This window comes from Sapajus apella, unplaced genomic scaffold (genome assembly GCF_009761245.1).
Source record: "Sapajus apella isolate SASKATOON/1434 unplaced genomic scaffold, GSC_monkey_1.0 scaffold189, whole genome shotgun sequence".
Taxonomy (NCBI): Eukaryota; Metazoa; Chordata; class Mammalia; order Primates; family Cebidae; genus Sapajus; species Sapajus apella.
In genome coordinates, this window is record NW_022437129.1 from 206,430 (window position 1) to 223,829 (window position 17,400).

At 42.3% G+C, this 17,400-nt stretch overlaps 1 protein-coding gene across 5 annotated transcripts in view; it reads left to right on the top strand.

Annotated features, from left to right (window-relative positions):
* Window positions 1-11,663, top strand: part of ULK2 (unc-51 like autophagy activating kinase 2) — a 109,594-nt gene extending 97,931 nt beyond the window's left edge. For 3 of the 5 annotated variants that reach the window (XM_032269194.1, XM_032269193.1, XM_032269192.1), the window contains exons 21-26: window positions 1,415-1,623; window positions 3,603-3,781; window positions 4,547-4,665; window positions 4,971-5,128; window positions 7,783-7,918; window positions 9,416-11,658. In XM_032269194.1, the coding sequence (XP_032125085.1) occupies window positions 1,415-1,623; window positions 3,603-3,781; window positions 4,547-4,665; window positions 4,971-5,128; window positions 7,783-7,918; window positions 9,416-9,474 (860 nt within the window). In that variant the 3' untranslated portion in view covers window positions 9,475-11,658. Of the gene's footprint in view, window positions 1-1,414; window positions 1,624-3,602; window positions 3,782-4,546; window positions 4,666-4,970; window positions 5,129-7,782; window positions 7,919-9,415 lie in introns of all 5 variants that reach the window. The other 2 variants (XM_032269191.1, XM_032269195.1) reach the window with 2 other exon arrangements.
* Window positions 11,664-17,400: the final 5,737 nt, after the last annotated feature.

Genomic DNA, 17,400 nt, shown 5'->3' on the forward strand with positions numbered 1-17,400 from the left:
CAATTTTTGCACTTAATCCTATATAGAGTTAGAAGGCTAATAGATTTGTTTTATCATTTATACTCTGCAAATAGGTTAATACCAAAAATTAATAAAGTATTTAGATTGGATTTGAAATAAATAATTTGATGTCATCTTATCTGTTGTACCATAAGTCATCTTATTCTAAATAAGTTGCTAATCAAGATATCAGATGAATAAGCAAAGGATAGAAATAGATAACAAGAGAGAAAATAGAGCTAAAATCTGATTTTTAAGGTGATTAAAAATCTTAAATAAGAAAATACCATTTTAAGAAACTAACATTTTATATCTGTTAACTATAGCAACATTTTAAAAAGTATAATGCCCAAGACTGGGCATGGTGGTTCACTCCTGTCATCCCAGCACTTTGGGAGGTCAAGGTGGGAGGATCGCTTGAGGTCAGGAGTTCGAAACCAGCTTGGGCAACATGGTGAAACCCTGTCTCTACCAAAAAAATATAGAAATTAGCCAGACATGGTGGCATATGCTCTAGTTCCATCTACTTGTGAGGCTGAGGTAAAAGAATTATTTGAGCCCAGGAAATCAAGACTGCAGTGAGCTGTGATCATGCCATTGTAATTCAGCTTGGGCAACAGCAACACCCTGTCTCAAAAAAAAAAAAAAAAAAAGTATAATGCCCAGTGTTACTGAGATTTAGTAGGATCTGTGTCTTTACTCAGGGCTGTGTTAGAGAGTAATATGGCAGTTCTCAGGCGTGGTGGCTCACGCCTGTAATCCAAGCACTTTGGAGGCCAAGGTGGGTGGATCACCTGAGATCAAGAGTTCAAGACCAGCCTGACCAACATGGTGAAACCCCATCTTTTAAAAAATAAAAATAAAAAGAGAGAGTAATACAGCAGTTCCTAGGAAGAGCTGTAAAAATGTGTAGTAATTTCTATGCTAATTCCATTCCTTCTTATACCACTTTGAACTATTTATCACAAAGAAATTATTTAAAAGAGGGAACTACTGTCTGCATTTCATTACAGTGCTTTTTGTAATCTGAATAAAATCAGAAATAGTATAAATGACTCCAGACAAGCATTATATAATATATATAAACTTAATGAACCACTATGCATCCATTGAGTTTTATAATTATGAGGCCCTGTGGAGCAGCAAGGAGAAATGAATATGGTCTAAATTTGTTTAAAACAGAATATAAAAAGCTAGCTGTGATGATGCCTAATATAAAATATATAGATAAGGAATAACAGTGAACATGGATAAGTAGAAACCATTAATATCCTCAAATAGTACATAGGCGTTCAGTGAGTTTCTTTTAACATTTCCTTTATCACCTCAGCAGGTTTGTTCAGTAAATAAGAGTAGGAGTGGGTGTGAAAGTCCTAACTCTGGACACTTCCGTGTATCCTCTGTTTCCTTGTAGTGGGCTCCAGCAACTCGGGGGGCTCTCTGTGTTCTGCGAGTGGCTGTGTGTGTGTGGGGTCCCCACCTGGCCTGGGCTTCGGCTCTTCCCCTCCAGGAGCAGAAGCAGCTCCCAGCCTGAGATACGTGCCTTACGGTGCTTCACCTCCCAGCCTAGAGGGGCTCATCACCTTTGAAGCTCCTGAACTGCCGGAGGAGACCCTGATGGAGGTATAGAAGAGACTGTAGTGGTGTGAATGTAATGTTAATTCAATATGAGAACATTCTAGTGATGACAAGAACAAAAATACATTAAGTAGTTACGAAGTTATGTTCTCTTTAACGTGCCTTTTCTTTTCTATTTGAAAAATATTGCTGGTGTCGTTTTAGATTAGTGTTGACAGTGACAGTCATCCATAGTAAGCTTTGGTTTATAGGAAGAAACACATAGATTCTATGTTTTTTGTTTTTAATTCAAGTTTTATTTACTGCTTACATGATTTTAAAGCATGATCTGTCTTAAAAATGTAACTTAATTCTCAAACTTTGCTTTTCTTCACAAGATAAAAATAACACATTTAAACTCAGGTTTTAAAAAATAATAATTTGTAATGCTAGATGAGTCCTTAATGCAGGAATGTACATGGCACCTGCCAAACAGACTAGATGCTCATGTTTGTAGATCAGTACTTTGCCTCCATGGTGCCCCTTCTACAGGGAAGAACATGTACGCAATCTGCAGCATGCCGAGCACCATCTAGACAGAACGAGAAAACTTAGTTTTATGGTGTGAAAGCTGTGCCTACTCAGTTCTGCAGATTCGACTCTAGTACGGCTCTCACTGGAGCAGGGTGTCCTTTGTCCCTGGATACAGTGACGACAGCCTGAGTTTTAAATTAAAATGGTCAGTTCTCTAGACTGAATACAGAGCAGATTCTCTCTCCTTGAAGGACCTCCCATATTTCTATTTTGTGTGAATGATAATTAAACATTTCACCTAAAAGTTATAAAATATTGGCCACGAAACTTTAGTAGTCATTTTGTAGTTTTAGTAATTTTGAAAATATATCTAATCCAATTTAAAATGGGAAGAACAATTCTGAGTTTTCAGTCTCCGTCAAGTTAGACATGTGTTACATCCTAGTACATGTTCCAGTACTGAAGCAGTAGTCCCATATGCTGTCACAGAGCAGAGAGACTTTTAGAAGTCAAGTGGCTTATTCTCCTGACGCTAGGAAAATGATTCTCATCTTTCTTTAACTATAAAAGAGTAGGAAACGTTTAGGCTTATTTGGATTTCAGGATGCATTTATAACTAAAAACAGATCTCAATATAACATTAAGTCTAGAATAACCCCCCCCCCCGTTTTTTTTTTTTTTTTTTGCGATGGCATCTTGCTCTGTCACCCAGGTTGGAATGCAGTGGCGCAATCTCGGCTTACTGCAGCCCACGCCTCCGGGGTTCAAGTGATTCTCCTGCCTCAGCTTCCCAAGTAGGTGGGACTATAGGCGCGTGCCAGCACACCCAGCTAATTTTTGTATTTTTAGTAGAGATGGGGTTTTGCTATGCAGGCCAGGCTAGTCTTGAACTCCTGACCTCAGGTGATCCACCTGCCTCAGTCTCCCAAAGTGCTGGAATTACAGGCATGAGCCACTGCGCCCAATCGAGAATACCCGTTTTTAAATGACAGCTCTCTGAATGCTGTTATGTCTACCCACACTGTCCTCTTTAACTAACTGAAAAGGTCATAGAAATTTAGAGCTTTGGTATTAGTAATCTCCGTTAACTGAAAAACCACCAGAAATTAAATAAAGCTACTCTGAAATTATAAGAAGTCAGTAGAATTCACAGTATCAAGAGGTATGATTTAGCATGTGTAGTATCCTTATAATCTTGGTGTCTAACTTGTCACGTTTTTGTCTCATGTATATTGATTTAATCATTCAGCTTTTCTTTTTGTGGTGAAAGCACAGTGACCCATCTTTAGAGTTTACTTATGTGGGTACTCTGATACATATACACAAACACATGTGGTTTCAGTGTTCATTTTCTTACCAGCTTTCTGAAATTAAAAAATTTCAGTCTCCTTTGGTCATTTTGATACTCATAAGTATAGAAAACATTATCAGTGGCCATGGTTTATGTACAGAAATGAATATGTACCTATTTTTAATCTGAAATTTTCTAAGACAAATTAACTTTGCTTCAGCGGGAACACACAGATACCTTACGCCATCTGAATGTGATGCTGATGTTCACCGAGTGTGTGCTGGACCTGACAGCCATGAGGGGAGGAAACCCTGAGCTGTGCACATCTGCTGTGTCCTTGTACCAGATCCAAGAGAGTGTGGTGGTGGACCAGATCAGTCAGCTGAGCAAAGACTGGGGGTGGGTGCCCCCTCTGTCATTCATTTCCAGGCTTTTCATGCTTTCTCTAAACTTGTGTCTAAGTTGTCAATATTGTCCTCCACTGAAGATCATATCTCATTATTAAAAGCTAGGAATCTCAGTTATTTCATTGTGCTAGATTTCACTATGTGAGCCAAGACCTGGAGATTATGCAGCCTTTCCTTGTAAATTATACTGCTGAAAATCTTTTATGTAAAGAGATTGTTTTGATTTTTATCTGAGTGTATACCTTATTTTCAAAGTATACACATCTTTCACAATGCCTTCTCCCTGGAGAGTTTACTTGTGCATTAAGAAGTTAAGGAGGGCTGGTCACAGTGGCTCATGCCTATTGTAATTCCAGCACTTTGACGGGGTGGGGCGGGGGGCAGGATTGCTTGAGCCTGTGGGTTTGAGACCAGCCTGGGCAATATGATGAATCCCTGTCTCTACAAAAAATACAAAAATTAGCCGACAGGGTGGTGCACCCTTGTGGTCCCAGCTATTAATATCCGGGAGACTGAGGTGGCAGGATCCCTTCAGCCTAGGAAGTAGAGGCTGCAGTAAGCCAAGATGAAGCCATTGCACTTCAGCCTGGGGGACAGAGCGAGACTCTGTCTCAAAAAAAAAAAAAGAAAAGGAAAGAAATCAAGGAAGGTGCTTTTCCTTTATAGATAGGCAATTTTAATGGGGACCTGATGTGTAGAGTGCCGCATCTTATGTTAGTTCACAAGATAATCCTCTGCTACTGTCTTCTGGGTGCAGGCGAGTGGAGCAGCTGGTGTTGTACATGAAAGCAGCACAGCTGCTTGCGGCTTCTCTGCATCTTGCCAAAGCCCAGATCAAGTCCGGGAAACTGAGCCCATCCACAGCTGTGAAACAAGGTATGGGAGAAGACAGCATGCGAGAGTTTCTGATGAGTACTTATTGTTATTTTTCAATATTCTTAAAGGGAAAAGATGCTAGGTTATTAGCTTTTCGCAATTTAATTGATAGAAGTGAGAAGTTCATTATTCTCAAACTTTTCACATTGAAGGAGATAACATGAAAGAATTCTATTTCTGGTCCTTTGTTTTTGAATGATCACTTAGGGCCACCTTCCCTATATATCAGCAGGAAAGATACGTATCAATGCATCTTTATTTCTGGAGGAAAATTAAAATTAGTTCCCATCTTAACTTTCTTTCAGTTGTCAAAAATCTGAACGAACGATATAAATTCTGCATCACCATGTGCAAGAAACTTACAGAAAAGCTGAATCGATTCTTCTCTGACAAACAGAGATTTATTGATGAAATCAACAGTGTAACTGCAGAGAAACTCATCTATAATTGTGCTGTAGAAATGGTAACCCTTTCTAAGGTTTAATATTATATAGTACTACTTATCTTTAAGTATCCTTTTAATTTAATATCTGACATCTATCCTTTTAAAAGATATTGAATGTATTTGATGTAATTACAAATCCATTTATCACATCTCTTATTAAACACTGCTGGCATTAGGCATGATCTAATCTTTTTTCTTTTTTTCTTTTTTTCCCCTAGACTGCTTGGCAGGATTTTTTTTTTTTTTTTTTTTTTTATGTAGAGGGTGTCTCTGTTGCTGAGGATGGAATGCAGTGGTGCAATCTCTGCTCACTGCAGTCTTCGCCCTCTGGGTTCAAATGATTCTCCTGCCGCAGCCTCCTGAGTAGCTGGGATTACAGGCACCCACCACCACACCTGGCTAATTTTTGCATTTTTAGTAGAGATCGAATTTTGCCATGTTGGTCAAGTGGTCTCAAACTCCTGGCCTCGGGTGATTTACCCTTCTGGGGCTCCCAAAGTGCTGGGATTATAGGTGTGAGCCACCTCGCACAGCTGATCTAATCTTTTTGTAATATGCATCTAAAAGCATTAGTAGGATCTGTTTCTGCATTTTCTATTGTTGAAGAAACTTTGGCTTTATAACAATCTTAGAAAAACCACTGCCTTATTAATCAATCCACACAAATTCATGCGCTCAGGTTCCACTTACTGATTTTACTGAAGTATAGACACAAAGTAAAGCCTGCTTTTCCAATTTTCTGGTTATAATGGAAATAATTTCTTTTCTCTCTCTCGGGGAAAAATTAAAGTTTAGATAAAAATAGAGGCTGTTAAAAAAGTAAAGTGGGGAAAATGTATTAGCCAATCATATTTCTTTTCTTTTTTTTCTTTTTATTTTTTGAGATGGAGTTGAGTTTTGTTGTCCAGGCTGAAGTGCAGCAGCATGATCTCAGCTCACTGCAACCTCTGCTTCCCAGGTTCAAGTGATTCTCCTACCTCAGCCTCCTAAGTAGCTGGGATTACAGGCATCTGCCACCATACCTGGCTAAGTTTTGTATTTTTCATAGAGATGGGATTTCAGCATATTGGCCAGGCTGGTCTGGAGCTCTTGACCTCAGGTGATCTACCCGCTTCAGCCTCCCAAAGTGCTGGGATTAGAGGCGTGAGCCACTGCGCCCGCCTGCCAATCATATTTCTAACACATTAATATAACAGATCCCTCTTTCTATTTTCCATTTATCTACTTTGAACTGTGCTGTTATATTACATCTGTGGCCTTATTTTGAAATTTATTAAAATAACCATAGGAAAACAACTTTGGAATAGAAATTCTTGACAAAATATAATCTGTAAACTATTCAGATGAATAGTATGCACTGCATCACTGTATGCTGAGGTGAGACTTCATGTAATAAATTAATTTTAGAATTTTGTGCCAGAAAAATGTTCTCCATAAGGAATTATAATGCTGTTTTTCCTTCTCAGAATAAAGAGTCGTGTAACTTAATAAATTCCTTCTTTCATCATGGCTGCTTAGTGAGCTTAGCGGCATTAACACGTTTAGTTATTTCTTTTTCCTTGTCCTGGCTCTGATTTTCTGTATCATTTTATTTGCTTTATTGTTAGCTGCTTGAAATTATTTTTTTGATTGGCAGAGTATAGCTAGGTGCAGTGGCATGTGCCTGTAGTCCCAGCTACTTGGGCAGCTGTGGCGATAGGATTGCTTAAGCCCAGGAGTTCGAGATTAGTGTAGGCAACAGAGTGAGACCCCATCTCTATAAGAATGCATAAATAAATTTTAAAAATTAAAAACAAAAAAAGATAGAGCATATTAACAAGTAAATTAGGATACTGATTACTGAGAGTTCTGATATTTAATGATTAAAGAGAAAATCAGAATGTCCATGGAGAGATCCCTGTGAATATGCTACCATCCTCTCTTTCTGGAGAGCCCCTTCCCACATTTTTCCTCACCTAATTCACTTCTGCTGTTGTTGCTTTATGATTCAGCGGAAACAGCACCTCCTGGAAGCTTTCCATAATCATCTAGTCCTTCCATAATGTGGGTTAGAGGCATCCCCTATGTATTCATTAGCATCCAGTGCTTCCTCCTGTAATACCATGTGTCCCTCAGAATTAAAACTGCATTTTTTGCAAGACTGTATCTCCCTCCAGACTGCAAGCCCTCATTCCTTGTAGGCACAGTGCCTGGCACTTAGTAGGTGCTCAGTAAGTATATTTTAATGAATGAATAACTATACCCAAAAATTATTTGACTGGAAAAAGAAGCCAATAAAGCCAGTAAGTGACTATTAGCATCATTTAATTATATTACTGTAACAAAATCTGCTTTAATGAAATTTCATGTTACCCTTGTGTGAAAGTGTATGTTTAAAATCAGCTTTTTAGTGAAGTCATAAAAAAGCCAGTTTAAAAGGGTTCTAGCACAAATTTTATGAGGCATACCTCTGAATACCAGAAGGCTATGTTTGAAAGCAGAATGACTTTATCAAGTTGCTTTTATGTATTGCTCATCCCAAAGAATCTTTGAATTTATGTAGTTTTGTAGACTATATCACTTTACCAAAATGTGTTAATTTTAGGTGATTCCATTTAAAGGTGCATTGCCCAAATGGATTTGTATTTTCTTGAAAAAATTGAGAGAACTGTGTTTTTGTTGACTGGTTCCAGGTTCAGTCTGCAGCCCTGGATGAGATGTTTCAGCAGACCGAAGATATTGTGTATCGCTATCATAAGGCAGCCCTTCTTTTGGAAGGCCTAACTAAGATTCTACAGGACCCTGCAGATATTGAAAATGTACATAAATGTAAGTTGACTTACAAAGTAGTGTATTTATTGACTGCAGTTCAGTTGTCCACCACAGGCATAGTACAAAGAGCTTGGAGTTTGGAATCCTGCCTGGATTTGAATCTTGGCTTTCCAGCCTTGAGCAAATCACTGAGCCTTTGTGTGGCCTCAGTTTCTTTTTCATAAGATGGGAATAGGGCCAGGTGCAGTGGCTCACGCCTGTAATTACAACACTTTGGGAGGCCAAGGTGGGCAGATCACTTGAGGTCAAGAGTTTGAGACTAGCCGGGCGCGGTGGCTCAAGCCTGTAATCCCAGCACTGTGGGAGGCCGAGGCGGGTGGATCACGAGGTCAAGAGATCGAGACCATCCTGGTCAACATGGTGAAACCCCGTCTCTACTAAAAATACAAAAAAAAATTAGCTGGGCATGGTGGCGTGTGCCTGTAATCCCAGCGACTCGGGAGGCTGGGGCAGGAGAATTGCCTGAACCCGGGAGGCGGAGGTTGCAGTGAGCCGAGATCGCGCCATTGCACTCCAGCCTGGGTAACAGGAGCGAAACTCCGTCTCAAAAAAAAAAAAAAAAAAAGAGTTTGAGACTAGCCTGGGCAACATGGGGAACGCCATCTCTAATAAAAATACAAAAATTAGCTGGGCATCATGGCACATACCTGTAAGCACCGCTACTCAGGAGGCTGAGGCAGTAGAATTGTTTGTTGGCTTTTAGGAGGTGGAGATTGTTAGCTTTTAGGCGGTCGTTAGCTTTTAGGAGGTGGGGATTGCCGTGAGCTGACATCGTGCCTCTGCATCCAGCCTGGGCAACATAGCAAGACTCCATCCCAGGTAGGTAGGTAGATAGGCAGATAGGTAGGTACATGGATACACAGCTAGATAGATGCATACACAGATGGATACATACATAGATACAGCAGTGCCTGCCTTGCAGGGCTGTTGTGAGGATTAGAGGTGATGCCTGAAAAGTACTGGTGACTGCGTAATTCATCTTTAGATTTCTACACTGCATTACTTTGTTGGTGGGTGTGTGTTTGTATATGTAGAAGGACTTTATTATTAGATGCAACTATTTTAAGGACTCTTGGTGACTCCTGTGAAACTTCTGTATACTGCAGATTTGGTATAGATAGCAGAATGGAGATTGATAGGATACCAGGATGTTATTACTTAGCACATACAAGCCCAGTAATCTGGTTTTTTAGGTGGAGGTGGTGGACCTCTTGGAGTGTGTGTGGTCATGCTACATTTTGAGTAGCCACAGGAGGATAGCAGTTCTAATATTATTTGCAATTACAAGCAAGCTAGTTGCATAGCAAGCTAGCCAATGTGCTTACCTGAATTTTACTACTGTGCAGCACTAAGCCAGAAGTTATATCTAAACTATTACCAAGCAGAAAGAAGAAAACACATTCAGAACTGTTAACTTTGGGGCAAAGATAGAATAGAGATGACAATATAGTGATTTTTTTCATTAGTTCTTCATTTTTGTTATTTTATTTCTAGATAAATGTAGTATTGAGAGAAGACTGTCGACACTCTGCCATAGCACCGCAACCGTGTGAGCAGCAGGTTCATCCCATGGACCGGTGGTGGGAACATGAGGTGATGCCTTTGGGATTACAGCTTGGGTTCTCTTACCCCATCCCCAGGAAACTGTAGCTTCTTAACTGGTGACTACCAAAGAACAAGCAGTGATGTCAAAAAGGAAAAACAATCCAAAAACTACATATTTGTAGGAAATCTGCCTTATCGGAGAAGTCACCCTCCCTTTTTCTCTGTTGAAGCAAGAGTGTTGGGCTCCCAGTTTGGACTCATTGAATAAATGTACCTTAGAACTAGGATAATTGGTACAGTTATTCTTAAAGATAATTAAAAGTGAAACAAGGTGAGTGCTCCTCCCTCAGTTCATCAGAGCAGTGTGTGAAATTCCATGCGTTTGCTGAGGTGTAAAGGGAAAAGTATTCACCCCTCATCCAGGCAGTTTGCTATATGGAGTAAGTTTGTTTAAATCTGAGCATGCATCTTTAAACAGCTCAGGAAGAAATAGCTTAAGAAGAAGTGAAACATGGATCTGGGAAGAAATTTTGAAATCATGAATTGGATCTAATATGGACACTTGTTAATCTTCCAAAATCTTTCATATTGCACTAATTTATTAAAACAACTGTGTATTGGATTTTGTAATTTAACTGAGGCACAATGGACTTGTTTAAAATATTTTACTTGATTGTATACATACACCCTTTCCAGAATTCACATGTAATCTCCAGTGAACTTTTAAGTGGTTAAACTTGTATTCATGTGAACCTTTGCAATTTTTTTTTCTTCATCTACACCTACAGATTTTCTCAGTAATTTTTTGAGTTGCTGGTTATTAGCTCTTGGTTCCATTTTTTATCGTGCATGCAGAATGTGCATTGATGCCTGTGACCTTAGGTTTGTTAAAAGCTAGGTTTATTTGGGCAGTATTAGAAAAAAAAATCATGGATCAAGAGATATTCTTGAGAATTTGACTAGGGCCAAAACAAAGTTGTGACCTAATGGGTTGTTAGTGGTGTGGCGTTCCTACATGAAGTGAGTGGAAAATGAAGTTCATTTTCTCCTAGGAAAATGGGCAGCTCTCTTCAGCCTAATGTGTATTTTTCATGTTAATCCTGACAGTTGACCAAATAGTTAGTCATGGAGAATGAGGCAGTTAACTTAATATCCCTCCAGGAATGGTTCCTGCCTTGTGTATTATTTGGTTTCTTTTACTTACCTGCTTGAATACTTGAATAAACCATTCACCAATTTTAATCCTTTTATTTTAGTCCCTTTACGTAAAATAATCTGAACTGTTTGACAAATTGCACAGAACTCTTTGGCATTAATCTAATTTTAATGTACTGATAAAAACAAACATGGTTTTCCTTTACTTTGACAAAGTAATGTAATTTTTACCTTATTTATCTGTATGAAATTCCAGTAGTTAATTTGAACATTTATTTATATGATGTTTGTATTTTAGGTCTTTAATACAGTGTTTCTACCTCTCATTTGTAACTGCATGCATTATTCTTGAAGCTAGGTAAAACTCACTGAATTGTTGTGTAATAGCCTTTTTATTATTGCCTGTACAAATGTATATTAAGGTCAAATAAAACTGACAAAGTGTTTCTAGGGTGTAGTTGGGTACATATTAAGTGGCTTGTTGAGCCAGATACTTCGTTAGTGAGTTTAGAGACTTGACCATGAATATCCTTTGTCCTGCCCCAGGATTTAGATTTTGGCGACTGTCACGCAGGCTTCCAGGAACATAGACTGTTCTACCTCCCCAGCCCTAATTGTTATTAGTGATACGTTTTTGTGTATAATATTTTTTGTTCACAGTGAAATTTCATTCATGTTCTCTCAGTTATCACCTGTGTTATCTCAGTCATTGGTTTATTCTGTCCTTTCCTCTCCGTCTCCCATTTCTTTTTTAACACAGGTTGAAACAGGTTCAGAGAGGGGAAGTGACTGGCCTAAAGTCAGGAACTACGCATGCAGTCAAGCCATGCTTTGTGACTTTCAAGTTAATTCTTCTTGTTCTTGTATAATAAGGGTCTTGGGGTAGATGGTGTGTGTGAAAGAGTGAAATCTCAACAGCAGAAAAGAATAAACTGTAAATTCATGAGTAATGGTTCTGGTTGTACTTCCATTATCAAGGCTAATTGTAAGAGATTTTGCCTTGAGTATAGCAATAATAAACAAATGCTTTATGTTTCCCTGAGTATTTTTTAATTTCATATCGTGTTTCTTAGAATGGAAATATACCAATTCACACATTGATGAGTTGACATCTGTTTTCAAGCCATAACCTGGAAAATTGCTGACTGGCTATTCCTACTGTAAGGATTTGCTTTAACTATATGCTCCACTGGACTTGGAGGCCTGTGCTCTGGATAGTTTCCTATAGTCCCTGTCCCCTCCTTCCACTGAACAAAGTAAGCAGAGCAACGATTGTTCTGCTTCACTGGAGTGGGGACTAGAAGCCAGGGTGGAGGGGACTATTAGGGTCGGGTTGCCTCAATCTCCACAGTAATAAGGAGGAAGTTGCCGGGCGCGGTGGCTCAAGCCTGTAATCCCAGCACTTTGGGAGGCTGAGGCGGGTGGATCACGAGGTCAAGAGATCGAGACCATCCTGGTCAACATGGTGAAACCCCTTCTCTACTAAAACTACAAAAAATTAGCTGGGCATGGTGGCGCGTGCCTGTAGTCCCAGCTACTCAGGAGGCTGAGGCAGGACAATTGCCTGAACCCAGGAGGCGGAGGTTGCAGTGAGCCGAGATCGCGCCATTGCACTCCAGCCTGGGTAACAAGAGCGAAACTCCGTCTCAAAAAAAAAAAAAAAAAATGAAGTTGAGTTGGACACAGTGGACATGAGGCCTGGAGTGGGTACCCCAAACCCATGCATCTTAGAGTGTCTGAGTCCCCAGCATCCCTTCTGCATGCCAGGGGTGCTCTGTGCAGCCGTCCTGTGACTTCTTCGGTCCAAAGAAGGATGGCATCCATCCCTCCCTCCAGCTCTCTGCTCTGCTGAGACCTTCTCCTCTCCACTCAGCCATTTGCAACAGCTTCTCTCCTGACACTTGTCTGGGAATATCAAGTTTAAAAATTATAACACCCGATTTTGATAACTTTAGTTGAGAGAAATAACCTCCAGTGAAGACTGATAAGTAACTTACTGCCTAAAGTCCCATGTTCCCTTGTCTCCACCAAGAGGAATTACCAGAGCAGCAGTTCTGTCCATGAGTCCCATCTAGGAGCTTGAGGGGATTTTTAGGGGCAGGATGCCTTGGTCTGCACAGTAATGAGGAGAAGTTGAGTTGGACACAGTGGACATGAGGGCCTGAACTCAGATATCTGAAAAATCCTTATTATTTGGCTAGGCACAGTGGGTCACATCTGTAATCCCAGCACTTTGGGAGGCCAAGGCGGGCAAATCACCTGAGGTTGGGAGTTCAAGACCAGCCTGACCAACATGGATGAAACCCCATCTCTACTAAAAATACAGAAAATTAGCCTGGTGTGGTGGTGCATGCCTGTAATCCCAGCTACTCATGAGGCTGAGGCAGGAGAATCACTTGAACCCGGGAGGTGGAGGTTGCTGTGAGCTGAGATCGCATCATTGCACTCCAGCCTGGGCAATGAGAGTGAAACTCTGTCTCAAAAAATAAATAAATAAAAATAAAATAAATCATTATTTTTTGTTTGTTTTTGAGGCGGAGTCTCACTCTTTTGCCCAGGCTGGAGTGCAATGGCAGATCTTGACTCACTGCAACCTTCACCTCCCTGGTTCAAGTGATTCTCCTGCCTCACTCTCCTTAGTAGCTGGGATTACAGGCATGCACCACCATGCCCAGCTAATTTTTTGTATTTTTAGTAGAGACGGGATTTCACCATGTTGGTCATGAACTCCTGACCTCAGGTCATCCACCAACCTCAGCCTCTGAAAGTACTGGGATTACAGGCGTGAGCCACCGTGCCCGGCCAAAATCCTTTTGTTAATATTAGTGGTTAGCACAGGCTTTGGAGGAGGACTTCACACTTTTAACTATGCTCCCTGCTTGTAGTTTCCACAAGCAGTCTTAAATTCTTTCTGGAATAAAGCAAAGTTGATCAGTATTTCTCGAGGATTACTTGGCAGGCAGTAGCTGTCGCTCAGCGAACTTGGTATGGTTACGTGCATCCTGAAAGCATCTGTGCCTATTTCTAGACGGCCTCAGACCACTTTCTTCTGGGTCCTAGACTCTAGAATCTGCAGCCGAGTCAAGCAAGCTCTTGGGTCCCTCTGAAGTCTTATATTTAGCAAAGCCCTGTGAGAATCCTTTTATTGGGGGAGAAGTCAAGATGATGCATCAGAGGAAACCACATCAGAAACAGTCCACCTAGAGAAACACTGCAAACAGGAAAACTGACAACTGGCCCTGAGAAATCACAGCCTTTGTGCAAGAGGTGAAGCCCAACTGGTAACTGATCAAAGTGAATTCAGGGATCAGACTCTACTAGGGAGAGGAGCAGAGGCTGAGATCCTGCTGCCAGTGTGCCCTCGCAGAGTGGCCCATCAGAGGCTGTGCAGAGATGGCCACAGAGCCAGTGCCCAGCCCTGTGGAGCCCCGGGGCACATGTGGTCCCGAGTGGAGCTGTGCCTGGTGCTCTGAACAGGTGGAATCAATCTGTAGGTTTCTCCTTTTTTCACAGAGCGTGGCTGTCCTTAGGCCTAGAGGCTCTCCTTAGGTCTGCACATGCTGTCTGCGCAGGGCAGGCCTCCCTGGGCTCTGTGCAGCAGGACCTCCTGTCCCAAGATGGTCGTGCTCTTGAACAGTTAGCTTCTATCATTAGGAAGTGCCCACTTGAGCGCTTGTTTATTGGAAACTGTGTTCTATACCTCTTTTGGGGTTTCTGCAACTAAATTTGGCAGAGTAGCTTAGTGGTCCACTTGGTTTCAAACTCTAGCTCCACCATGTGCAGTTGTGTGTTCTTTGGCAAGTTGTACTCCTCCGCATCTGTCGGGGGAAGAGTGCATGTCTCAGAGTTGAGGTGAGAAATAAGTTAATGAACGTAAATTTTTTTGACCAGCATCTGGCACATGGAAGGGCTCAGCAATGCTGTATCTGTTGTAGTGGTCATCACTGTGGCTCTATGCTGCTCTTGTTTTGTTTTGGGAGGGGGTGAACAATTTGTTCCATGGAGATGGGCGGTGGGGGCGGGTGTGGCACAAGGCCTGCCTTCAGGGCTCTGTTGAACCACGTGCGCTCTGGCTGGAGCTTCTGAAAGGATGCAGTTCTTGATAGAAGTTGCTTCCTTCGGCTTGCCCAGCAGGCACTCCAGCCTCAGACATCTGTGTTGCCCTTTTAAGTCAATTCGGCTGTTTAAGTGGAATGTTCGTGTCAGCCTGACCATTGTTAATTCATTTGATCTTCATACCAACCCTTACGTGCCTCCTTTTACAGATGGAAAGAGCCAACTTGGTTTCCCCACGGAAAAGCCCCACAGCTGGATCACGGTGGGAGCAGGAGGCTAGGCATGGAGCACCGGGGGCAGGAGGACCCAGCTCCCCACAGGAGCCCCACACTGTCTCACCCTTAGACAGAAAGTCCGGAGGCTCACTCCTTGTCTTTCTAGTGCATTCTTTCTGATGTACAGGAAGAGGGGAAGGAAGGAAGAGCTTTTACCATTTGCTGCTCCAATGTCTCCTGCTGGACCCGTATTCTGCCTAGTGGAAGGCAGCAAAATTTCAAGAAACAGGTGAGGTGGAGTGGCTTGGTGCAACCCCATGGGGCCTGAAGTTGGAGCTCAAGAGCAGTGGATTTCAGAGGCCACCCTGAAACTCCCAGTAAAAAGGACTTCAGAGACATGTTAAACTCAAGCATTTAGTCAACCCACTTGGAAGTTTTCCTGTTTGCTTGCTTGTTTTTGCATGTGACAGTGAGATTGAGCAGTAGGGAATAGTTTCAGTGGGAAGTGGAGGACCCTCCCCCTTCACAGGCCCTGCTGCCTCCCGGGACAGTTCCTTCACAGATGGCAATAGACATAGCGCCTTTATCCAGGAATGCCCTTCAGAGGCCGCCCTGCCGAGGCTGCGTGCACTCCTGCTCTCACCTTGGCTGGCCCAGCCGGTCCCCTTTGGCTCACGCAGGAGGAGGACGGTGTGTAGAACCCCGTCTCCAGCCACCGAGGCCACCCAGTTGCTGCCTTCGCCTACATTCCTGTCCTATTGTTCCCATCTCAGTCCACATGAGGGCTGTTGTTCACATGGGTACCCCCAGCTACTACAAGGAGAGGCTGGGCAAGACAGTGGCTGAGCCTGGCGGGATCTCTGGAAGGCCTTTCCCAAGCCTCATGGGCAATAAAGTGACTTTCTGTCTGGCACATGGATTCCTTTCAGGAAGAAGTGATGGGAAACCTACAGCCAAGGCGTCTGAGGGGCCCTGGCTAGAGGCTATTGCTCTGCTTTCTCTAGAGAATTTCAGTAAAGATGAAGGTGAGTTGATACGCTTTGGAGCTAAAGCAGAGATGGGTGATTTAGGAATTTCCGTAAGGAGCAGAAAGAGTGCAGCCTGCTGATTTGATACGGAATGCCTTCTGGTTGGAAGATGGATTTAGTTTCTGGTGGAAACCCTGAATATTTTGAGCGTGAACAGTTTTGTTTTCATAAATCCCTTTTACATTCTGAGAAAGAAAACAGCACCCCCAGACACCTATCTCCCAGGGAGAAGTTTTCTACAATATGATGAAAATATGCACAAAAGGTTTGAAGACATGTTAAGTGTTTATAGGATGATGAAGATGTATCTGTGGCTGTCCAATGGAAAAACAAATTTTCCTTCCCTATCGGTAGTGCCTGATGGACCTGGGAAATGGGAATTATTTTAGAGGGTGGGTGAGACTTTGTTTGAGAAGGAGTCTTGTTCAGTCACCCAGGCTGGAGTGCAGTGGTGCGATCTCAGCTCACTGCACCCTCTACCTCCTGGGTTCAAGCGATTCTCTTGCCTCAGCCTCCCAAGTAGCTGGGAGTACAGGCACCAGCCACCATGCCTGGCCAGTTTTTTTTTTTTTTTTAGTAGGACAGGGTTTCAACATGTTGGCCAGGCTGGTCTCAAACTCCTGGCCTTAGGTGATCCACGCGTCTTGTCCTCACAAAGTGCTGGGATTACAGGAGACATTTAATTTTGTATTTCATAATGCTGATATTTTCACCATGAGCATATGTAACTAATTTTTTTTTTGAGACAGAGTCTTGCTGTGTTACCCAGACTGGAGTGCAGTGGCGCAATCTCGGCTCACTGCAACCTCTGCTTCCTGGTTTCAAGGTATTCTCCCACCTACACCTCCCAAGTAACTGGGATTACAGGTGTGCACCACCACGCCTGGCTAAGTTCATTTGTATTTTTAGTAGAGACAGGGTTTCACTGTGTTGGCCACGCTGATCTCAAAACTTCTTGCCTCAGGTGATCTGCCCACCTCAGCCTCCCAAAGTGCTGGAATTACAGGCATGAGCCATTGTGCCCAGCCTAATGATGTAATTTTTAACAAACAAGGTCTTTTAAGTATAGGAAAACTAAAAGACTGGGAAAGATTTGCAGTAAATTCAATAGATGAAGTGAGGTTGAAGTGGGGGAAAATGTTAGGAGAAAATCGGGAAATTTCTTTTGCTCCTGACAGCCCCACCCACCAATGGTGAGCAGCAGAGGGGGCCTGAAAGGTAGTGAGTTTGAGAGGCCCTGGTGTCCTGTGGGGCCTTGCCACATGCCCGGACTTGCCTCCTGTGTACGTCGACACTGGCCTGGGTGAGACGCGTAGCTCCCTGGGCTTCCTGGTTCTTGTCTATAAAACAGAGATAGAAACAGAACATGCCTCTCGGGTTTCCTGTGAGAGTTAAATGCCTGGAAAGTGCACATGTCAGTTCCTGCCTGAGGCTGGTGTGTCCTGCAGCAGGATGAGCAGAGCAAGAATGAAAGGCCGCG